Here is a 25548-nt window from a genome sequence, read left to right as displayed (position 1 = left end):
CAGCGAGTGCGATATATTCCATTCAAGTGTTTTCAATACTTCCTTGACCGGTTTTGCTTTATGAGACGGCACGTTATCATGCAGTAAAATCACTTTACCGTGTCTTCGGGACCATTCTAGACTTTTTTCGATCACTATTAACTGTTTTATCAGATTTCAAAAGTTGACAATACATATACTTTAGTTTCGAAACTATGCATTACATTTTATTAAGGTTAGAGTATGGTCACCGTAAGTTTATACCAGCAAACGATGACTTTTTTATTATGAAATAAGAAAATAATGCGGCCAATGAAACTTGATATTTTCAAAGGGGCATAAATCTATGAGTTTGGTACTTTCGCAAAATATAATATGTATAGTTTGGAAGTTTGATGATGTCAGTACAATAAAGCATAGAGTATATATAAAGATTTTAGTTAAATAGGCGAAATCGAGGAAATATTTTGCGTGGTCTAACCAATACTGGCTCTGAGACCACTTTTTTATTGGTTCATTTCAATTTCCTTACAAAAGCATTTGATTGGCCAATTTCTATAACCCGATTGTTTGTTCCTTTGGTTTGTTTAGGATGCCATTTTTCTGTATCTGACATTGAGCATTTTTGTGTCTTAATTATAATCACTATTATTTGATTATAATATATCTTCATTCTCAGAAGTGTTGTGTATTTAGTATATGTGCGGGAATAAACAAACCAGACGTCGTTTTCCTAGGAAGAAACAATCCAAGTTAGCTAGATTAAGGATGTGTATGTGATTTGGCATTGCCTTTACCTAGTACGTATAGAATTATGTATAGAGCATTTGTATTCATATACATTGTTATTTACAGGAACAGAACAGAAGAAATCATGAAAATATTAGCCACCCATTAAAACCAAAATGTGTTCAAATTGGGCCATGGCAAAATTACATTCAAGGTAAATGTGATTATACTATGTGAAAAGTTTTAGTTACCCCTTAAAATGTTGCTTGTAAAGTGCCATCAATTAAAAACTTAATTATTTTAAAGGGGTTCATTTACTTGAAACAAACGTATATCGGTTAAGATACTTATAATTAATATTTAACCTTTTTAACAAAGATGTTAAGAAAAACATTAATACAAAATAAAATAATACAATTTGTAAATCAACAAGATGAGCTTGATTTTAGGTTATTATGATGTTAGACGTTATCATGCTTGTTTAATTATATTGTTAATAGATCTTTAAACTGTCTCTTTAACTCCTCGATTTTACCATAATAAGAGCACAGTAGTAATATTGATATATATCATACATTTTAACTTTTTGTCCTTTGCTGTTCTTTAAGTATTACTTCAGGTAGATTTTCTCCATTTTAAAGTATATTATACAATATAACGGTTTTAATGATCCGTTCCACAATTTTCACAATAAGTTTGTAAAAATAATTATAACTTGTCTCAATACATTTTTGTGTTGAACAAATAAATAAAATATAAACAGACACAGACTTTCAGCTGTGCTGTTCTGCTTTCAGAATATTGGAACAAAAAGACAGAAAATTTAATACGTCTTATTTAAATTGATAGCACTAAAGATATATGAAAAAAGGAAAAAGCGCCATAGACAGGAGATATCATTGCAGCCTTTCTTATATTTACATTTAATTATTTTTTATGTATATATTTATATTTCATTAATTTTTATTTATATTCATTACTAGCTGACCCGACAGACTTCGTCCTGTCAAAAAGATTTGTAATGTGGCAGTTTTTGTGCCTACGTATTTTAAAAAATTCTCCTGAACAGAACCATCACCCTGGTGATAGGGCGTTGTGAATAAAAAATAATTAAATAAAACATATATAAGGATTGAAAAGTAAGTAATCGCTTTATTGTTAATCATGTGAATCATAATTATTATTATTATTATCATTATATTGCTTTGTGGTATACGATGTTTTTTGTTTGATTACCTGGCGCATAGATAAACAAATCTGATGGTTTTCCAACACGGGAACAGGCAACATACAATTGACCATGTGAGAAACATGGGTTTTCTAGATTAATACCACAAACACTTAATGATTGCCCCTGGGACTTGTTTATAGTCATAGCAAAAGCAAGCCGTCAACATGTCTATAGGAAATTTGCCATTACCAATGTCAATGAGTTGTTTAGAGAATATGTTTCCAGATTGGTCATTTTGCAACTCGACACGCATATTCTTGCTTAAATGAAGTACTTTAACATGTTTCCACAAATTGGAGGACTTTAGACATGCATTGAGTTCATCAGCTGGCGTTGATCGTGGAATCACTGGCAATGTTTGACGAAAATCTCCTGCTAATAAAATCATTGCACCACCAAATCGGTTATTATTGCTACGTAGATCTTTTAAGGTTCTGTCTAAAGCCTCCAAAGATTTTTTATGTGCCATCGTGCATTCATCCCAAACAATCAATTTACATTGCTGCAAAACCTTTGCCATTGCAGAGTTCTTCGAAACGTTGCAGGTTGGAGTTTCATTGCTTTGCATATTTAATGGCAATTTTAGTGCTGAATGGGCTGTTCGACCACCTTCAAGCAAAGTTGCTGCGATTCCCGACGAAGCGAGTGCAAGTGCAATTTTATTTTGTGAGCGAATTGTTGCTAATATTAATGAAATAAAAAAAGTTTTTCCTGTACCACCAGGTGCATCTAAGAAATAAATCCCTCCAGTTTCATCATTTGTTACTTTCATAAGAGTTTCAAATACATACTTCTGTTGTTCATTTAACAGTGGAAGATTTGTTTGAATTTATTCTTTCAAAGCGTTGAGATCATACAGTCTTTCTCGATGCAACTCTTGGTTAAAAGCGTCATGCATTGGACGATTGGGCGCGGTCAGGCCTAATTGAATTAATAGTTTGTTTGACATTATCAAGCACATGTCCTCAATTGAAATCAATGCTTCATTGTAAATTTCTTCACTGATTTGTATATTTGGATTTCCCATTCTATTCCGTATTTGATACAAAATATCATCACACATATAATCTTTGTACTTGATCCACAAATCAATTGGGTTTGATGGGAAGCATGTAGATATGATTATAGAAAACAATGTTCGTACTTGATGAGCGTGTGATGATATTACAGCATCATTGAGAGTTTGATCCCAATGAGCGTTATTTTCAAGCAATTGCAAACGTTGACAGGCTTCTCTGTAGGATCCACACAATTCATCATCAACATTTCCTAACTATTAGAATGATGTTGGGCCACGTACATTGACTAATAGCAGTCGTAAATAAAAACATTCATCATTGCTTGGATGTACTGAATAAATCCGGCCAATCGCATCGGTGGAATATACATCTGTATATCCTGGAACTGGTTTTCCTTGTTTCCGTCGTATAAATCTCCTTGAGGATTGATTCCAGGTATAATATTTTGGCATTTCAGAATATAGCAATGTTTGTGCGAAATCATCGTTTTGGCATGTCTCAAAAAAACTGGTTAATGTAGTAGATGGTGGCTGAGCAGCTCTTTGTACTGCGTTCTGTGCTGTAAAATACACTCTTTGTCCATTTTCTAAATGCACAGCTAAGTGAACAACAGAAGGGTGTCTCTCATGAATAGGAAAAGAAAATATTCGCCAAACTGCTTCATTACTACTGACATAGCGGCCCATTTGGTATTGGGTAACTTCATCATTAGAATTCTCTGCACCAATTCCAATCACAGCCATATCACTCCCTTTGGTTACATATTTGCAAATGTATTTAATCGATTTCACTGAATGGCAAGATTCAACGTTGATGTGTGCTTTGAATGTCTTTGATAAAATGGGTGAATATGGAACAATCCAACGATTATCTATTTCAATATCTTGTTAATTTAATTTGACAATTGTTGATTTTCCATTGTCTGCTGTCGATCTGCGACGATACAATGGATAACCGTCATTACCAGTAATTGTTTCCGATATTAATGTCCGTGGATATCGTTTTGAACATTTACCATCCATCATACACGGTGAATTTTGAGTTCCACAGGGACCATGTATCATGTTTTTGATAACTACCTCATGCAATCCAGGATCTACTTGTACATTAGGGATTTCAGCTGATATCACTGCATCAACTTCATTTGGCCTTATCTTTTCAACCAACCAAATCAAAATGTGTGCATGTGGCAATCCTCGTTTCTGCCACTCCACAGAATACATCCAGCAGCGTGTCTCACCAAACACATTATGTTTTACGATGAAATTCATTAAAGATTTCAATTTTTGTCTAAAGACTCTGGCTGTAATATCATGACGATCAATGGATGATTTCCCAGGTAATAACTCCTGCTTAATTTCTATCCATTGCGGATTGCATGTAAATGTGATGAACAAATCTGCTGTACCATAATGACGAACATACGACATGGCATCTTGAGCATATTCGTGCATATGCCGAGGGCTTCCGATGTATGTTGCTGGAAGAATAGTCATCCGACCGACATTCTGTGCATTTCCATCAGTATTAATCGCATCTCGAAGGTGAATATACTCTTCAGATCGGAGTTTGGTTTGATTCAACCTGATGAATGTTAATCTCTCCGTTTCAATTTTAACATACATGTCATCAACATATTTGTGATATAATCGCCGACATTTCAATATGTGATTATCTGCATTTTCCCGAATCATTAGGCGGTATGAATAATAGTTCATTGAACTGACTTTTTTGTTGGTTTCAGAACCTGTAAACAGATTTTGTTTTAATAACATTCAAATATAAAATTAAAATACATAATATAGTGACTGAGATATTATCGCCATAGCTAAACTAATATTTTAGTTACCTGTAATGGGATTTATCATTTTTATTGATAAATCGTAGCCATCTTCACCTTGCCAAAATATAATGGGATATTGCAGTGCATCATATGAGCGGTGTGTTTCCTTTATAGGTTGTAATTGAAAATTCCGACGATGTAAAACAATATCACGGGATTCCAAGTTTTCTCCAACTACAACGATAGCAACTTCATCAATAGTTGGTGCATTAAAACGTCTTGTATGTTGACCTGCAGGTGTTTTATCAGCTCTGATTACAATTTTGTGATTATCGGATGGCATCAGATCCAGGGCAGTTTTAAACAATATAATCAATTGATTGTGTTGATGAAATAAAGTTTGTAATTGTTCTACAATAGACCTTTTTACTAAATTGTTATGTGCACAACGCAGATCAATTTCTTGTGGTGAATTGCCCATAAAATAAATTTGCAGGAATTTGTTGTCGCTATCTGACACTGGTAACAGTGAACCTGCTCTGTGATATATTTGCCCTTGTATCTGTAAATAAAAAAAATATTATGGTGTGGTATAAATTAATGGATTGTCAATGATCAAACTTAAATAATATTTGATCTTAAAAAGTATATATTTAGTTTTAACTAATATCTATCAAATATAAAATATAATAAAAGTGTCACTGAAACTGAATCACCATATAATATGATGACTAAGTGATATATTTCGTAATGATTAAGAAATTGAAGATTAGTAACACATCTTAACTTTGGTGACAGAAAATTTTGTTCGCTAAAATAATTATGAGTAACTGCTATAATACATACCTTGAAAGTTGGCATAAAATTTTCCCGAACTGCATTTGTTGCCCCAAATGAAGTCATTTGAAAGCAATTGTTATATTGTTGAATATGTGTCAAAAAGTGTATAGAATCTGTTCCTATTCCTGAAACCAATGAGTACAATGGTTCTGGTGGTGGATCCAATTGTATCAATTTCACTTTACCATTTGCGCAACACAATCCATTGGCTTCGTTTTTGTATTTTAATGCCTTACAGTGTGAGCAAACCAAGTTCATAGAACCAATAACAACACATTGGTAGTTACTGTAGTCAATTGACACATCGTAACTGAAAGCAGCTGGATTCAAACTTGCGCGATTATTAGTTGAATGTCGCGCTCGCGCTTCACGCGTTTGTGATATCCGAATTCTTTCACGTTCATTTCCGTCGTCACGTTCTTGTGCAGTACGATTAGATCGGTAATTAGCTTGGTTTATAGCATTTCTGGTTCTTCTACCTAAATTGCTTCGTCTTATAGGAGGCATATCAAATATAAATTATTTTTTCACTAATCACGAACTAAACAAACACTAACTAACTAAACACTCTGCACAAAACACGATATACGAATTTGTTTCGTGTATCACTTGACAATTCATCTGTCATCTGTCAAAAGTCATCTGTAACAGACAACTTTTTTTTTTAAATTTGATATGACTTGAACTCAAATCCTTTTAAGCCGTACGAATTGTTTTATTTATTTAAAATTTGAATTAAATTTTAAACAAATAAAAAATTTTAAATAAATAAAACAATCCGTAAAACAAACGGATTAAAAGGATTTGAGTTCAAGTCATATCAAATTTAAAAAAAAAAAGTTGTCTGTTACAGATGACTTTTGACAGATGACAGATGAATTGTCAACTGATACACGAAACAAATTCAAACAAAAAGGGCTATTTTTAGGGTTTTTCCAGCAATAATTCTAATTTTTCTCGCCGTAAAAACCATCCCTGAACTTCAACGAACATTTTAAAAAAAGATTTGGCCAAATTGGTCCAGGCGTTGTTGAGTTATGCGCTTAGGAACATATTTTGCGATTCATTTTTATATATAAGATATACTTATATTTTAGTTTTATGATATTTTATAATATTTGTATTTATATAGAATTTTATTGGAATAAATTATTTTGAAAAAGTACATTTGGGTTTTATTTCAAATTTAATTAGTCAATAGAATGTGACGTCAGAGTGATGGGTATGAAGGCCTCGACCAATAAAATGTTTTCCTATTAAAATATCTTTTTTACAGGTCCCTGTAATGGTAATTTAAACGAACCAATGAAATTCAGCGAAATGACGTTCTTAGCGCCTTCCTGCTGAGACCATGCAAAACAATTCTGAAATTATTTGCATTGAGTTAACACTCTATGTATTACTCTATGGTATAAAATGTTGTATGTGTCAAATTATAACATTGCATAGATTGCATTCAGCCTAGCGACATCTGTTAGAAAACCCGGTAATGACTTTACGGTACACCTGATATGTCCTTATAAAAGAAGTGATATTAAAATGGCATCGAATGTTTAGTTCTAATTTTTACGAATATATGGTGCTCCACTAATAACCTAGTATTCTGCAGATTCACAAAAGTGCACAAATTAAAGTTAATTTCTGAAAAAAAACGCTATAGAATTCAACTATATACATTCGCTAAGAATTTCGCGACAACCTCGCAAAATTCTGTCTTTCATAAACATACACACAAGTGGTATTAAGTTTGAACCTTGCATCTATTGTGCAACTGGTCATTATATTAAGCTGGAGATCCTTGGGTCTGGCTCTGAGCCATCAGGACCTGATTAACCTATAGGTTGTTCTAACAAAAATAAGTTTTACTCATAAGTTAAAGAGATTATTATAGCCAGCGAGTAATAGTTCGTGTGAAAAACAGCAGGTCCAGGGTCAAATGACAATGGTGATTATGTAAGGATTTTGAATTAATTTTTACGGTTCCTTGTAAATTCGAGAATGTATTGGAGACATTTTTGAGCATTAATTTTTAACATAGCCCATTTTTCTGGTAGTATGCTAAAATTCCGTTTAAATTCTTTTACGAAAATTAGTGTAGTGGATGTGAGTAGTGTTCCCAGTCACGTTTATTGTTATTTAAGTCACTTCAACAATATACGTAATGTGGTGTCAATTACCAAATTTTTACTTTATTGTTACATTATTGATTTAGTTGGTAGTATACATGAAAATAAACTACATACAAACATAATGAAATGTATGGTAATATCAATTAAAATGCAAATAGTAAATTTAAATATTAACATTTTGCAAGATGTGAATAAATATTTCAATGATAAAATATAGGTACATATTTCTTGTTAAAATATTTCTTATTACGAATAATACAACACTAGCTTAAAACATATAAAGTAAACAAATGCTGTTCAAACATCTACATAGCCAACATTAAAATAAAATTGTTACGAAGCGTGGTAAATACAGCAAAAGTAATCACTAACAGCATCAAATTTTATAAAGATAATTAATATATAATTTTCAGTATAATATTCTGGAACTGCAATGCCGTAATTGCAACGACTCTCCAATTCGTGAATCCCATCACTGTAGTGATTTTACGAAAGGCCTGTAAAATATCGCTCCACAGTAGATATTCATTTAATAAAAGTCATTTCCCATTAAATAATTTTTTCATAAATAAAAGTGTCAGAAATCGGGAGTAGCTAAATTTAACGAATAAACTGGATATTGATAAAACTCGTACTTTATTTTAGGTATATTCATTGATTTCAACCTTTTTGATCCAAAAAATTACAATAATAATTTAAATTTATTTATTTGAGGATCGAATTATTTCAACACGAAATCCGAAGGCCACAAATCCCGAAAGATGTGAAACGAGCGACAAGAAAAGTCAAAACATTTATATAACATACGTATTTTTGTAGTACGCCTTTTGCCCTTTGCCTCAAAACAGGTCTCAGTTTCGGCGATCTAAGAACGCTAACTGTTTTGAGACTGGCTGGATGGTAAACGAGTGAGATATGTTTGGCCTGTTTTCTAATAACTAAAAACCTACGGTGTCTTTCGTTTGTATCTTCATTCAACAAGTCGCCTCTTTTGTCCTTTAAATAAAATAGTTTTGTGTTCTAAACACTTTCACATTTTATAACTTATGTATAATAGGTCAATTGAAAAGTCCCCGACCTACCATAGTAAAACACATTTGTTTGCAAAATTAGTTTCTTTTATTCAATATAATTCCCTTCAAGGGTGTTACACTGATTATAGCGACCCTATAACTTTTCAATACCATTTTTGTAGTACGATTTGTCCTTTGCTTCAAAATAGGCCTCAGTTTCATCGATCACTTCTTCATTCGACGTAAATTTCTTCCCACCGAGCATTCTTTTGAGATCTGAGAAAAGGAAATAGTAGCTGGAGGTCAGATCTGAAGAATAGGGATGAGGAAGCAATTCAAAGCCCAATTCATGGATTTTTGCCATCGTTTTCACTGACTTGGGCACTTTCTTTTTCTTCAAATGCGGCTGTTTTTAACCAATAACGCTATGTAATAGTCGCTGTTAATGGTCCTTTCTTTTTCAAAGTAGTCAGTGAAAATTATTCTATGCTCATTCCAAAATACAGATGCCATAAACTTACTAGCCGACTGTTGCGTTTTCCCACGCTTTGGTGTGTGTTCATCGTGTGTCTGTAAAAACACTCGGATGACTGTCGATTGGACTTCGGAGTGAAATGATGGAGCCATGTTTTATCCATTGTCACATATCGACGCAAAAACTCGAGTTTATTACGCTTGATCATCTTCAAACACTGCTCCGAATCATCAACTCGTCGTTGTTTTTGGTCAAAAGTGAGCTAGCGCGGCACCTACTTTGCGCAGAACCTTCTCATACCCAAATATTCGTGAATAATATGATGTACACGTTTAGTTGATATCTTTAGAGAGTCTGCTATTTTATTCAATTTCAATTTACGGTCATTCAAAATCATTTCGTGGTTTTTTAAATGTTTTCGTCGGTAACAACCTCTTATGGGCGTCCACTGCGTTCACCGTCTTTGGTGCTCATTTCAGCACATCTAAATTTAGCATACTAATCCTTGATAGTTGATTTTCCTGGGGCAGTGTTCGGAAACTCGGCATCAAGCCAAGTTTTTGCTTCAACTGTTTTTTTTCCCTTCAAAAAGTAACATTTTATCAACACGCGAAATTCCTTTTTAATAATTTTTTTCACAATAACAAAAGGTGCGTCACTCAAATTACTATAATTCACATTCTAATGATCCGACAGCTGTTAAATTTATATACACATCTTTTGAGGGTTAGGGCTAAGTAAAAACATATGGATTTAGTTCTAGTAGCGCCATCTATGTGTCAGACCAGGAACTTTTCAATTGACCTATAAGTACTAATAAAATATTTTATCTATTAATATCACTACATAGTATAAAACAAAGTCACCTTTCCTGTCCCTATATCCCTATGTGCGCTTAAATCTTTAAAGCTACGCAACCGATTTTGATGCGGTTTTTTTCAATAGATAGAGTGATTCAAGAGGAAGGTTTATATGTATAATACATGCATAATATACTAAGGCAACATTGCTAATTTTAGAGGTTTCTAACGTGATGTCGTAAATTAACCTATTTTTTTAGGCTTATTTAGCAATTAGCAAAAACGCTGCCTAACCCTACGAGTTAGATCAAATTAATGTACTACAGTATTGTACACCATAAAAAGGTCTACAAAAAAGTCCGCGATGGTATATGTTTGTCTTTTAGGGATAACCCACATTAACCATTTTTATTGTTTACTTTTTACGTGAGAAAATGGCTTATTTACGAAGCTATTTTAAGCAATACGGCATTAATCCTTATCGAATTAAGTACCTTAAATACAGTGTGCAATTAATATAGATAAATATGGTTCCTTACAGCATGTAAATTAAACAAATATTTTCGGAGATATTACAAATTTAAAATTTGCGTTTAAAAATGTGTAATGTAATAAAAATTGTATGAATTTAGATATTCCAAAGATAGCAGGAAATCTTCATAGTAAGTATAGGGGAAGAGGAATTGTTTTACTCCAAATTTAATGCGTGCAGGCCAAGGGCAGTAATGAATGAACCAAAAATACTGGATCGATTTTAATCATGTTTTCATTGAGTGACATAGGCATATATATTTTTTGCCCGTGCAAAGTCGGAGCGGGCCGCTATGTTTTTATATACAACGTTCATATTTTTTTTGTAGTGTATTTAATTTAGTATCAGCATTGCACCCGTGCGAAGCCGGGGCGGGTCGCTAGTTAATAATAAATAAATGAAGGTTAAATTAAAATGGTAAGATTATTAAAATCTTATTACACGTTCAAATGTACTTTTTAAAAATGCTGCACTATTTTAAAAACCATATGTAATAAATATTGGTAAAACTATTATGAATGGATGCACTGACACTATTTCAATTTAACATCTATTTATATTTCAACGCCACAGCATATGGAAGGAACACCGTCTATTCTAATCCAGAGGCATGTATTACGGGTTTAGAATAAACAAACATTCATTGCTCAGTATTAATGTTTTCATATGTAACAACAGTTTCTTTAACAGCGTGATGTGTCTTTAAAGTCTATTTAATGGCTGGGTTTTATGTTTGATTAAATGCAACACTCGTTTTTAAACAACAGTCTCCCATTACAGAATACCGAAAATCACAATACAGTGTTATTGTTGTTTTAAAACTTTTACTATAAGTTTGATTACATGTAAATTGAAAGAAACAAAAAATAAAAATAAATATTGCTGAAATAAAAATTGACGATAGTAAATTGTTTGTTTTTGTATATAGGATACCGAAAATTCCTCTATGAATATTAAAAACTTGAACTCAAGTATTATATTTTTCTATCATTATTTGTAATCAATATTTTAGTCGTAATAAACCGTTATAATTAAAATATCAACTTAAAATATATAAATTTAAAGATAAGAAACTGACAGATTAATTTTTGGAGACAAAAAAATTTTGTTAGAATTTTGACAGTTGTCATTTAGATTGTTTACAACACTCGACTACATCATCACCAATATCATTATTAAAGTTAAAATCGTAATTTAATTTTTTCTTGTTGTTTTCTTCTTCTGTTGTACTTGCATTAATATACAAGCAAAGCGAGTATGGGATTAATATATCAGTATGTGTTTCCCAAATTAAAATAAAACTAATCTACTTAAGCTAAAGTTAAGAATACGCTTATAAGCTAAACAAGTTGGTGTGGTTTGGTACGCTTCAATTTTCTGATTTCCTGTGTGTTGTCTAGTAGCTGTATTGCTTCCACGTTGTTGTGATTCAATAACTTTGCAATAACAACAATTATAATTGTTTCATGTTTTAAGGTGAAATCTTAGATGAATTTGTGTATCCATTTGATTTCGAAGTCATCATTCTGCTCTTCGTGGTTACGTAGCGATAGGCATTGGTAATTAATGGTAGAACTTTGTTTTGGGTGCGCTGGATTACTAGTTGCTTTGATGTCTTAATGCAACCCCATATTTGTATCCCATTGTCCAAATTGGGTTTATGGTTGACTGATAAACAAATCTCTTTGATTTTAGGTCAAGTTGAGAGTATCTTCCGACTAACCAGTATAGTTGTTCGATTTTGAGTCTAATCTGATCTGCTTTTTGTCTAACATGATGTTTCCAGTTTAATCTATCATCGAGATATATTCCAAGGTATTTAGCTGTCTCTAATTCATTTGTAGATCTTGTTGACCGCTACTTGTACTTCTTCTACGGCCTTAGCCAGAGATACATCTTTTGCCATTATAACTATGTCGTCGGAAAATGTCCCAAGTACTGTTTCTTTTGTTGTTGGGATATCAGCAGTATAGAGCAGATATAGGAGTAGTCCGAAGATACAACCCTGTGGAACTCCAGTCGAAATAGGTTTAAGTGTTGTTCATGCGAGACTCGATGTTGTTCATGAGAGAGAAAGATATGATTTCAGCAATCGACAGTAATTCCCCGGTAGCAATGTGCTCATTTTGTAGATTATTCCCAAGTGCTATAACCGATAGCTTGTGAGACGTACAGGAATATTATAGGACAGTATTTATATTCTTCGAATGCCTTTTCAACAACCCCCGTTACTCTTGGTCGATTGTCGAGTGGTGATTTCGAAATCCAAACTGGAAATATGGTATTTCTATTATTGGTTTAATACGTTTTAACAGCAGTTTCTCATATGATTTTACTATAGCAGGTAGCAGCGAAATAGGCCTGTAAGATTCAACTTGTTCTGCCGGCTTGTCAAATTTTTTAAGCATGATTATTTGAGTAACTTTAAGACATTCTGAAACATGCTTCAGTCTCAAGCAGGCATTGAATATATATTTAAACATGATTATTGCTTTTCGTGGCAACTCTTTTAGTAACCCAAGTGAAATATAATCAATTCCAGGAGCCTTTTTGGGATTGAGGTTGTAATCAACTTCTGTAGCAACTTCCATTGGAGACATCAAGTTTAGAGCTAAATCGGGCTGATAAACAAGATTTTGATCATTTTTAATAGGCAGTTCTTTAATAATTGATCCTTTAAATTTCCGAGTTGCTTTCCATAGCTAGTAAGCTTTGTCTGCTTCCGGGCTTAATTTACTTACATATTTTTCGAAGAAACTCTTTTTTTTCTTAAATTTTTTGATTTGTCTGATTATTAATTCTATTAAATATTGTTTTTTTTATAGCATTTCTGGTTCTGTCCCAATTTCAAGAGGGTAATTTACCTCATATTCTGATTTATCTCTTGAAGTAGATTCCTTTGCAGCAAACCGAATTTGTTCAATTATACTTCGGGTTTGCACATCAAGATCGTCTATAGTTTTGCGTCTTACGTTTAAACTGATTTGTTCCTGCATTATAAGTCTAAACGTGTCCTAATTAGTAAATGTGTTAATAAGACTAGGCTTCTTTTTGTCGGTGGGCCAGTAAGTGGGTTCACGCCCTGAATGATAGTTACAATTAGTAATATTTGTTGCTGCGAGTAATTCGTCTCATTTTCCAGGTGTTATTGATCGTGAATCCCAGGCTGTGTGTTTAACATTAGTCCCCTTCAATAATATACCATGGCCTTAACTTTAAAAATAAATATCTGTATTGTTGTTGCATGATTTTGTATCTTGGTAGACAGTATATAGCTTCTATGTTTATTTCAACGCCATTCTTTTCAACACTAACTACCGTGGCTTGTATTTCTTCTTTTTTTATCTTGTCTTGTTGGAAATGCTGTATATTTTTTATTATTAGAGCTGTTCCGCCTTAAGCACGTTCATTGGAGTGTACTGTCCAGTATGCATCATAACTCCGTATTTTAATGTATTTTTTTAGAATAATGATGGCTATATCTATGTTATTTGTTCTTCGAAATAGTTCTAGTTCCCGGATTCTTAAAAACGAATTACTCATTACTCATTTCTTTAACTTGTTTTGGGATTTCTCTAATTTTTCTATCCTGTTCGCTAACTGACTGAAATTTGACGTATTTCAGTCTGAAATTCAGTGGGCAATTTCATCATGTCGACGATGGTTGGCTCATTGGTTACAGTTTCCTGCTTTTTTACTTTAAGTTGTTTATCGTTAGATTTTTTGTCATATATTACAGCTAATGAAAATTTCATATAACGCGACCTCCACTTCGCAGTTGTCGAATGTTAAATCATTACAACCTACTGCATAATTCAAGGAAAATTCTACTATTATTGATTTCAATGCTTTGAAAATGGTATTGAAAAATATTGAATTATTTGAAAGCTGACAGAGAACGTCCTCGTCAATGCCCGAAAATTATATATATTCAAAGATTAAATAAATCAAGACTAACATGGATGATATCTGAGCATTAAGAAAATCGGTTTTATAATTTATAGAACCAGAAATTTAACTTCGTATCGTTTCTGCCGAATTATATTTACCAGACATTGCTCCTCCAGATTATCATTTGTTCTAATCGATTCTACAAGATTTACCTCAGATATATTTTTTATTTATATAATATTTTTTTTTACTCTTTGTGATTCCACAATCTGCCCTCTAGACAATAAATATTTTTTATGTCTATATTATATCTACATGGCATGTAGAAAATCACTTCATTAAGCGATCTCCTGTATAAAATATTATCTTAATTAATTAATAATTTAATTATTCTAAAGTCTATGTATGTCCAGTAATCAGATCAGGTGCTGTTAAACGTTTTAGTCTACGCACTTCACTATCACGTCGCATATTTAGCTGATTAGCCAGTACATTGGGATGCACCGACACTCTTTCGAAGTACTTCACACAAACACGTTGAATTACACTCGTTATAGGTTCTAGAGGAATATCGCGTTGTATCACTTTATTTGAAATATAGTACGGAGCATCAACAATGGCACGCAACACTTTATTTTGGAACCGTTGAATGATGGATATATTAGATTTGCTAGCGGTACCCCATAGTTAGATTTCATATGACCAAATAGGCTTGAGTATAGACTCATACAACAACACCTTGTTATGTAATAATAAGCTGGATTTGCGCCCGATGAGCCAATACATCTGATATAATTTCAGTCGAAGTTTTTTCGTTTAGAGAGTATGTGCTCCTTCCAGGTTAGGTGTCGATCTAAGTGCGTACCAATATATTTAACTTGCTCTGGTTGGGAGAGTTGACGATGATTGATATTCACTGGTGGACATGTTCTTCTACGCAGGGTAAACGTTATATGCGTGGATTTTGTTTCATTGACTTTAACGCGCCATGTCATCAACTATAATTATATTTAATCCAGGTGGGTTTGTAGGTTTATTGATGCTGTGACTGGATCTTCATGGGATGCTAAGATTACTGTCTCGTCTGCGTATGTTGCCACAGTAGTTATTTTTGTGGAGGACAGATCGGCCGTAGATAGAAGATACAGTACTGGACCCAGTACACTACCTTGCGGAATTCCTGAATATATGGAATTTAATTCGGTATGATCATCGCCTTTATACTTTTTATTTACTTTGATTTACAATAAAATGTCTATCAGTGAGATAGTATTTTAGTGACTGATAGTCCGGATGAGGGAGAGGTTTCTCTAGTTTAACCTGGAAGCCCGTATGCCATACTTTGACAAAAGCCTGAGATATATCTAAAATAGCAGCCGCACAATATCTTTTGGCTTTAGGTCAGTGTTTATTTTGTTTACAAGTCTGTGCACTTGTTCTATAGTCCCATGCTTATTGCGAAACCCAAACTGATGATCTGGAATGATTTTTCTTTTTACTATTAACTAGTTTAGCTTCTTGATGTATAGTTTCTCGAAAACTTTCGAGATTATCGGTAATAAACTTATAGGCTGGTAGAAGGTCACATCTTCTGGTTTTTTGTTTGGTTTAAGAATCATTAGTATTTTAGCTACTTTCCAAATGCTAGGAAATAATTAATTCGTAGCATGGCATTAAATATAAATGTTAATAGTTTCATACCCTTTTCTGATAGTTATATAATATTCTCAGATATATTTCCATTGCTATGACGAGTGCTTGATCGACTATTAAGTTATTTGCATTAAACAAAAGAAAATGCTATTATCATGATATTCTGCTGACAATCATGATAGCCTGTTTAAAAACGACGGATAATAACGTAATTTTGGTAAATAATATTTTAAATAAATAAGTAAAATGTATTGTAACTTAAGTAAATGATATAATACATATCATTCCAGTTTAGAAAAATAACTAAGTTCTATTTATGGAATTTAAAATAGTTATAATTTTCACTCATACTATATAAAAATACTGTTGTAGATGGGATTTGATAATCATTTAATGATAGGTAACAAATTGTAGCATGATGCATCGATTAAAGATTTAAAGATTTACAAAAAAAAGTCAATAAATTTAATTGAAACTTTACAAAAAGGACACATATGTTAGATATTGATATTAACACATGTTAGATGTTAAATACGTCTAGTAATTAGATTCAAAAAGGAAACAAAATGAAAAATATTTATTGAAACTTTACAATTTATACATTGTAACTTAATTAAGATAAAATATTAACAGGTCTTAAGCTCACAACTCTTCCTTGACTCTTTTCTTTTTCTTTCGTTTCGTTGGTTGATCTTCAAGCGAGTTCGTTTCGCTACTAAAACTGATTTCTTCTTTAACAGAGCATGATATTTCCTGACTGAGATCTTTGGACTTCTTTTTCCTTTTTTTGTTGCTTTCTGACTTAATTTCCGGAACCTTAGGTGTGGAGAACAATGCCTCACTATTAAATATATCCATCATGTGCTCTGAGGTACTCTTGTCGGCTTTCTTGCTTTTCTTTTTCTTTTGCAATTGTTTATTCTTATTTTCCTCTGCTTCAATTACTTTTTTTTGAATATCTTTTCTTATTTTTAATTTTCCCCTGTATGTAATACCAAATAAGGGATGGCGAGGTTTCACGTTGTCTGGTAACTGGACATCTTCCCTTTTAACGACCTTGGCTTTCTTTAATGGTACGACGTCTATCGATCGTTGTAAAGTAAGCACTCGATTGATGTTAACAAATCTATCACCGCTAACATTCGCTAATATCGGATCTGACTGTTTGGGTTCCAGTTTATATTGCACATTATTCACATGGACTTCTGTTTCCTTAAGAGGATTCACCTTCTGTTTTAGTAGCTGCGAAACGTCTATGTTTTTAGGGATCCTCAAGATAAAATATTCATTTTCAGATTCAGCAACGCGTGTAACATTGTCTATTTCAACCAAATTGGGATTTCGTTCCATTAATTTCTCTTGCCATGTGTTAGCTGTTCTGTTATACCTCGTCGGTGTTCTAGATAATGAATGACCTAAAAGAAATAGTTTGAGTTATTGTTTTAATTAAATATAGATTTATTGAAAACTTACTGGTATTTAAATGTGTTTCTTCCTCACTACTTTCATCACCATATTCTTCAAATTCTTGTTGGCTGAAGGAATTTTTAAAATTTGTATCTGGTGTGTAAAAAGTACTATTGTTTCTATCAACATTTGATGCATCTAAATCACCGAAAGACATTTCATTATCTGTCTTAATATTTGCTAATATGTTTGCATTATTTTTCTTTTGTGATTGCGGTGATGTTTTGGCAATTTCTTTTGATTTACTTCTAATGTTACTATTATTCAATGTTTTAACAGTAGCAGAAGTATTTTGCTTATTTTTTCCTGGAATTTAAAGACATACGTTACTATTAAACATAACTTCATTATTTTAAAGATCACAGTCCATTTTTATGATATTTATGATTTATGCGAAATTGTGTGCAGTTTTATACATTTTAATTGAAAATTATATTCTTACCCTTTACTAATAGAGACTCACTAATACTGTTGGCACTATTTTTAAGTTTAGTTGCTTGTGTCTGGTTGTTTTGCTTAGTATCCAGTTCCTGAGTTTTGTGGGACTCTTCTGTTTCCGATTCAGACTCATCACTTGAGTCATCTGATTTACTATTTTGAACAGCAACATTACCTTTTCCTTTAATTTGAAGTATTGGCTTTGGTACTTTTCCTGAATCAGATATGTCACTTAAACCATCTGAATATTCTTTTTCTGCATCAAGATGTGTTTTTTCCATTTTAATTTTTTTTCTTTTAGGTAGCGTCTCAGCCTCTGAATCAGATTCATCGCTTGAATCCTGTAGCTTAGTATTCTGAACCCCACTTTTTTCTTTAGAACTGGATTTAGGTAATTCTATTTCATCAGGGTCATCACTAGAGTCATCTGGGTTTGTATTCTGTAACATCTTAGATTGTTCTACTTTAACTTTTGGCTTTGGTAGTGTTTCTGCTTCTGAACCTGACCCTTCACTTGAGTCAGAGTTTGGTTTAGGCTGTGTTGCTGCCTCTGAAACAGATTCATCACTTGAATCTTGTAGCTTAGTATTTTGAACCCCACTTTTTCCTTTAAAGCTGGATTTAGGTAATTCTGCTTCATCAGGGTCATCACTAGAGTCATCTGGGTTTGTATTCTGTAACATCTTAGTTTGTTCTTCTTTAACTTTTGGCTTTGGTAGTGTTTCTGCTTCTGAACCTGACCCTTCACTTGAGTCAGAGTTGGGTTTAGGCTGTGTTGTTGCCTCTGAATCAGATTCATCACTTGAATCCTGTAGCATACTATTTTGAACCCTACCTTTTCCTTCGGAGCTTGATTTAGGTAATTCTGTTGAATCCGAGTCATCACTAGAGTCATCTGAATTGTTCTGCAATACATCAGCTTGTTCCATTTTAAGTTTTGGTTTTGGTAGAGTTTCTGCTTCTGAACCTGACTCATCACTTGAATCTGATTTTCCTTTGTCAATTTTTGTTCCTTGTTCTTTCTTAAGTTTTGGTCTAGGTACCGGAACTTCTTTTTCTTTTGCTGCTGATTTTGGATCAGTACTAGAGTTACTTTTCTTTCCTTTTTGTCTAGTAATGTTTGCTTTATTTTCATTTTTAATTTTTGGTTTAGGAACTTCTACTCTTTCTCTTGTGTAATCAGACTCATCACTTGAGTTATCAGATTTTTTATTTTGGCCAACAACATTATCTTCGTATTTATATATTAGTTGTTTCTCTGATAATTCTTCTGATTCAGATTTACTATCAGACTCATCTTTTAATTGATAGATTGGTTTTGGTATTTCTATAATATCATCTTCTGACTCTGAATCCTCACCAAAATTATTATGAGTCTCTTGCTGCATTGAATCTGATTCATCACTACTTTCATCTTTACTTGCAGTAGCCACAACAATTTTCTTTGTGATTTTTTCTAAAAATTAAAATACATATTATACATTAGCCTTCAAAACATAATATTAAATAGCTTACCACTATGCTTTCCACCTTTTAGTGTTTTTTGTTTATTCATTCCTGCTTCCATCACTGCTTTTTTACCTACTTTGGAAAAGTTCTTACTGGTCTCGGATTCATCAATACAAGATTTATTATAATTTTGCTTAGTCATCCTACTCTCTGGTTTTATTAATATGGGTGTAGGTACTAAAATATTTTCTTCTGAAGAATCAGACTCATCATTATTATTTGTTATTGCGGAACTATTTTGCCGGTCATGTATATTTTGTTGTTTTTTAAGTTTTAGCTTAGGTGTTGTGATTGTATCTTTAGTAAAACTATTATTTATTTTAACACCTGATTTAGTCATATTACCTTTTTGTATACTTCCGTTTTTGACAGTAAGTTCTTTATTACTTACTGCTGATTTAGACCTACTTTTATCTTTTGAATAAGAGTCATCTTTTTTCTGCTTAATATTGTTATGAAGGATGACTTGTTCTTCTAAGCTACTATTTTGACTAACATTTGTCTTTGATTTTAAGGATGTCTTGTTTTTTGTAGCCTCATTTTTATTATTTACTGAATTAGAGGAAGTACTTACATTACACAGATTGTCACTGATCTCACCACTAAAATCTTTACTCTTTTCAAATTTTTTTTTAACATTGCTTTGCTTCTTTACTCGTTGTTTTAAATCATCAGAATCTTCAGGCTCAGTCTTTATCTTTTTTATAAAAGGTTCTTGGTCTGAAACATTTGATATAGATTTTCGTCTCTTTTTTGATAATCCGGCACTCTCTTGTTTTACTAATAATGATATAACATCTAATGAATCTGAATGACCATTTAAAGATGTCTCTTTTTTTGTTTTATTTTTTCTTTTAGTGTCCTTTACAGATCCCGAAGATATATCCTTTTCATCTTGTTCATCATTAGATACTATCTCAGATTTGACATGACTCAGAATCTCCTGAATAAAACTGTCTTTATCTTTCTAAAATAAAATATGTTATAAATAGTAACTCCTATTTTCTATAAAATATAAAACAGTATAGTTTACCTTTAATTTAGGAGATTTATTCATTTTAGTTTTTATGCACGTAGAAAATCATACAAACTATATTCAGATTAGCATTTACAGAAAAGCACTTTTCCACTAAGACAAAAATAAAATAATTCTGTATTACTAGTTTTAAACACACATTTTAAAAAGCTCTTGGTTATGTTAAAAGAGTTCTTCTATTTATTTTGAAAGATATATGTGGTTGCATATTCTTAATGAGGTATTCATTTGGACTAGGGTAAATATATTTTTTAAAGATAACTTATTCTAGCAAACATCTTTTGTGTATTTGTACGATATATGTGGTATTAAAATTGTATGTATATATACTGTATGTTAACAATACACAATACTTTGAATAAATATGTTGCACTATTTCTTCTTCATTTTATTTTCTTATAAATGCAGAAAACTTTATAAAAATGTTGGCAATAATATTTGGTTTGGATTACATAATATATAAAATAATTAAAAACATAATTTTCTTTATATATATATATATATATATATATATATATATATATATATATATATATATATATATATATATATATATATATATATATATTGAATTATATATATTTGTAATATATACATAGTTGCATATACTTCATTTTTATAAAATTTTTCTTTTTTCTGTATGTAATATATTATATATAATTATTATAGATAAAATGTTAGAAGAGAATTTGTTTTAAGTACAATTTTTACTGTTTTCGCATAATTATCTTTCGTAATATTAACGCAATTTTCTTGTTGTTTAATTAACGTAAAATGTAGTATATTTTTGAATATAGATAATTGTTACTGCGTTCTAGAATTGTTTTGTTATGATTAAATGTTACATTTCATATATATTATGTTTAGTCCAAGTAATGAGTCATTTCTGTATACATGCAAGGTTAAATAGAAAAATTCAATGCTAGATATAGAGAGGTTCAAAAACTATCATATATTGCAAATGTAATTCAAATAGATTTGTATCAGATAATATGACAGTTAAGTTAATTATTCGAAATTAAAGTGGACAAATGATCCTTTATACATCGCATCGTTTTCCCAACGAGTTATTTTAAACTGTAAAGTATTGACCTGCACCCATAATGTATTGGCCGTATCTACTCATGTATATCTAATGAGTCTATTTGTAACAAATTTCAGTCAGTTTTAATGTGACAGTTTTTGTTATTATTTGTTGATTTATAATAGTAGATAATATATTGGTGTTAATAAGCCGATATATTTTATTATTAACATCTTTAATATCATATTGTTCACTTTTAGTAACATTTTTTCAATTAAATTATATCTATTTTCTATTTTGGAATAAAATAGAGAATATTTGACATTTAAGACTCAATTGTCAAGTTGTCTTTCAGAAATGTCACTGTTATTAAAGTAGGATAAATAAATATCATACTCTTTCTGTGATTTCTTAAATATTTGTTATAATGTGGATGTTACTTCATTCAACATAATAATTAGAATACGATAGTTAGGTTTATTGCGATAATACCCTTATAGTATTTTTTATTGTAACCATCATTTTACAATACATGAAGAAACAAATAATTATGGAATAATAATGGGGTACTATATATTAGTGACTTAGGCAATACGATTGCTTAACTGTCATTTAAAGAATTTTTGTGGCCACTGAAAAATCAATAATAATAAATGAAAGTGTCCTAAATCAATTTACAATAAAAAAATAACAATGCACAAGATACATTTTAATTATCAGACCTTATTGAGGTTTATATCCTGTCCCGTCAATTATGATTAACCTTGAGTCTTTTTTTGAATAATGATTTGTTTATTTGTGTTAATCCCATTGTACAGTATACCAAGTGAAAGATTTTCTAAATTTCTTTATTAAACAGGAGTGGTGAAAATTGCTATACGACTTATTAAATGTTTCTCAATAAGGGCGGTTCGATACATTCATATTGTTTTGTCTGTATATATTCAACTATATATATATATATATATATATATATATATATATATATATATATATATATATATATATATAATTTTTTGTGAATTTGAAACAGTATATCAGTCGAGCTGTGCTGGATTGATCTGAACAAAAGGTAATAGGAAGGCAAACATCTAGAAACATTTGGATCATCAACTTTTAAGCTGTTTGAAAGTTCATTGGGAGTTTGAGCTACGGTTTCGTCCAATAAGTTTTGAAATTCATTGGTTTCGAGCTTCCTTGGTCCTCCAGACCATTCTGTGTTGTTGACATGAAAATTATCACTTTGAAATCGTTGAAACTACAAGGGGCAATTGGAATATGACGAAGCAGCATCACTATGAATACCGAAGTCGCAGATCAAAATATGTGCTAGCATCTAATATAAAACTTTATCAAAATTATATTTATTTGCATCTTAGTTTGGTTGAAATGTTATATTTAATGATGAGGCACATTAATAATTGAATAGATATAGTTAATGTTTAGTATGAATTTTACGTTGATGATGTTATTGATCCATATTTTTTCATTTTATCGACTGCGAATACCAATATAAAAACCGAGTTGTTTTGAAACCAGTTGAATAATATCGACGTAGATACGGATATTTTGCATGAATGATTTGGGAGTATGGCTATTCCTTACAAACGTGACGTATTGTAATAGTACAAACCGAATTACAAAGCCAGAAAAATTTTTGTTGATGTTTTCGAAGTAATTTTGTATTTGCAATGGATAGTTACGTTTTATTTATTCAAACTGTTTGTAATTTGATTTTATACCATGTTGTATAGTTGGTATTATAGAACTTCCCATGCAAATGATTTCAACACTTCTTTGATTGGTACTATTGTATCAGATGGCTGCACAATCACATTATCATCTATTTGAGAGTATAGTTGACATTTTTCGATTAATGGACTTGAACGATGATTGATTGATTGATTGATTATTTTTTTGTCGGCAGTGATCAGTATTAACAGTATTTCCAGGTGTCATCAATTCCTAATATATGAACCAATCTGGTCCAATCAGACAAAAAAAAATCGGACAAACAGAAATCAAACAGTAGATGGGCCTACTTCGCCAGGTGGTAACCATGATTTTTTTCGATTGGGATTTTCGAAATAAATCCATTTTTATATCCCGTTACTAGTGAATGCAGGAATGATTTCCTGTCATAGATTTAAAAGTAGCATTTCATTATCATTTTTTCGGTCATTCAATTCATGTGGCACACATCTTCCCATCATTCGTAATCGTTCAGAAATTGCGACTCAATTTACATTCAACTTTTCTGCCTTTTTCTTTTGAATTTGTTCTTGTGAAAGTTGTTCTAGAAACAAGAAGACGTACATTACGAGTATTTATATTTTGTAGAAATAATCAATGAGTTACTGGATATTTTGGACCTTTTTGGTAATTATATACTTCCTATAGAGACAATTTGATTTATACACAAAAGATTTCACCAATATTCCCTTTCATTATTATTATTATTATTAATATTATTATTATCATTATTATTATTATATTTAAAATTTCTCTAAGAGTATAGATATTCCCTTCCATCTTCTTTATGTTCAGTGGTCAAATCACTAGTTTGTGAATTTAGTGTGAAAATATTTAAAAAATCCACAAAATATTCACAAATATTTGGGTATAAGAAAGCTCTGTGCAACTGTCAAAAACAACGATGAGTTGATGATTCGGAGCAGTGTTTGAAGATGATCAAGCGTAATAAACCCGAGTTTTTGCGTCGATATGTGACAATGGATGAAACATGGCTCCATGATTTCACTTCGAAGTTCAATGGACAGTCATCCGAGTGGATTGCACAAGATGAATCCGCTCCAAAGCGTCGGAAAACGCAACAGTTGGCTCGCAAGGTTATGGCGTCTGTATTTTGGGATGCACATTGAATAATTTTCATTGACTACCTTGAAAAAGGAAGGACCATCAACAGCGACTATTACATAGCGTTATTGGACCGTTTGAAGAACAAAATCGCTGAAAAACAGCCACATTTGAAGAAAGAAATGTGCTGCGTCACCAAGACAATGCACCGTGTCACAAGTCAGTGAAAAGGATAGTAAAAATCCATGAATTGAGCTAGGAATTGCTTCCTAATCCACCGTATTCTCCAGATCTGATCCCCAGCGACTATTTCGAGTCGAATGAAAAGGTGATCGCCAAAAATGAGGCCTATTTTGAAGCAAAGGATAAATCATGCTACAAAAATGGTATCGAAACGTTGGAGGGTCGCTATAATCAGTGTATCACTCATGAAGGGAATTATGTTGAATTAAAAAAACTAATTTTGCCAAAAAATTGTGTTTTACTATGGTAGGCTGGGGACTTTTCAATTGATCTGTTACGTGTCCAACAAACTGAATCAGCGTAATATCCCCTTAGAACCCATAACGAGTGTGATTCGAAGTGTTAGTGCGAAGTACTCTAAAAGGCTATTAGTGCATCCCAATGCACTCGCCAAACAGTTAAATGTGCGCAATGACAGTGTAGTGCATAGACTCAAACGTAAACAATCATACGAACTGAACTAGAATGAACTAGAATAAGTTAGAATATACTTTAAAATAAGTTAAAATAGTATCTAGAATAAGATTTAGATAATAAGCTGTACAACAGATAACTTACTGGAGTGATCTTCTACATGTCAGGATGGTTATATTAACGGAAATCATATAATAATACTTATTGCCCACGATTTTTGAAGTTTTAAGGGATTAATAAAAAAAATCATAACATTATAAATTTTTGGCTAGTGAAATTTTGAAATACTTGCTAAATTTGACTTTTGAGTACAATTTTTAAAATACAATATATTACACACAAATATAAATATTTTATAAATGGACATACGTAGTGTAATAACTACAAGGTAGGTAACAAGCTAGCAATAACAATCATTATTCTTTTTAATAATCCCATGAGTGGCAATACTCAAATGACATAAATATGAAGTGATATTATAATTATGAAATCCAAACCTGTCAAACAAACATTAATATCACTGTCA

The 25548-nt window shown here is 31.7% G+C and overlaps 2 protein-coding genes across 3 annotated transcripts; both read right to left on the bottom strand.

Moving 5' to 3' along the window:
• Window positions 1-741: 741 nt before the first annotated feature.
• On the bottom strand, window positions 742-12436 carry LOC143200205 (uncharacterized). The gene is made up of 6 exons (XM_076410605.1): window positions 12392-12436; window positions 8518-8706; window positions 5588-5812; window positions 4808-5303; window positions 4199-4705; window positions 742-776 (listed from the first exon to the last, which is right to left on the bottom strand). The coding sequence occupies exons 1-6, from the start codon at window positions 12434-12436 to the stop codon at window positions 742-744; spliced, it is 1497 nt and encodes a 498-aa protein (XP_076266720.1).
• Window positions 12437-16636: 4200 nt separating this feature from the next.
• LOC143199596 (uncharacterized) lies at window positions 16637-20712 on the bottom strand. 2 transcript variants are annotated; one of them, XM_076409520.1, is made up of 6 exons: window positions 20522-20711; window positions 19495-20455; window positions 18815-19435; window positions 17984-18763; window positions 17548-17847; window positions 16637-17489 (listed from the first exon to the last, which is right to left on the bottom strand). In XM_076409520.1, exons 1-6 carry the CDS (start codon window positions 20543-20545, stop codon window positions 16717-16719), a joined length of 3459 nt encoding a protein of 1152 aa, XP_076265635.1. In that variant the 5' UTR covers window positions 20546-20711; the 3' UTR covers window positions 16637-16716. The 2 variants fall into 2 exon arrangements, with proteins under 2 accessions (XP_076265635.1, XP_076265633.1); XM_076409518.1 differs by having other exon boundaries at window positions 17984-19435; window positions 20522-20712.
• Window positions 20713-25548: the final 4836 nt, after the last annotated feature.

This window comes from Rhynchophorus ferrugineus, unplaced genomic scaffold (genome assembly GCF_030347505.1).
Source record: "Rhynchophorus ferrugineus isolate W39M unplaced genomic scaffold, kcgeb_rfMv2 rfM7, whole genome shotgun sequence".
In the NCBI taxonomy this organism is placed as follows: Eukaryota; Metazoa; Arthropoda; class Insecta; order Coleoptera; family Curculionidae; genus Rhynchophorus; species Rhynchophorus ferrugineus.
The sequence above is the reverse complement of the archived record's forward strand: the minus strand, read 5'-3'. Positions and strand labels throughout refer to the sequence as shown.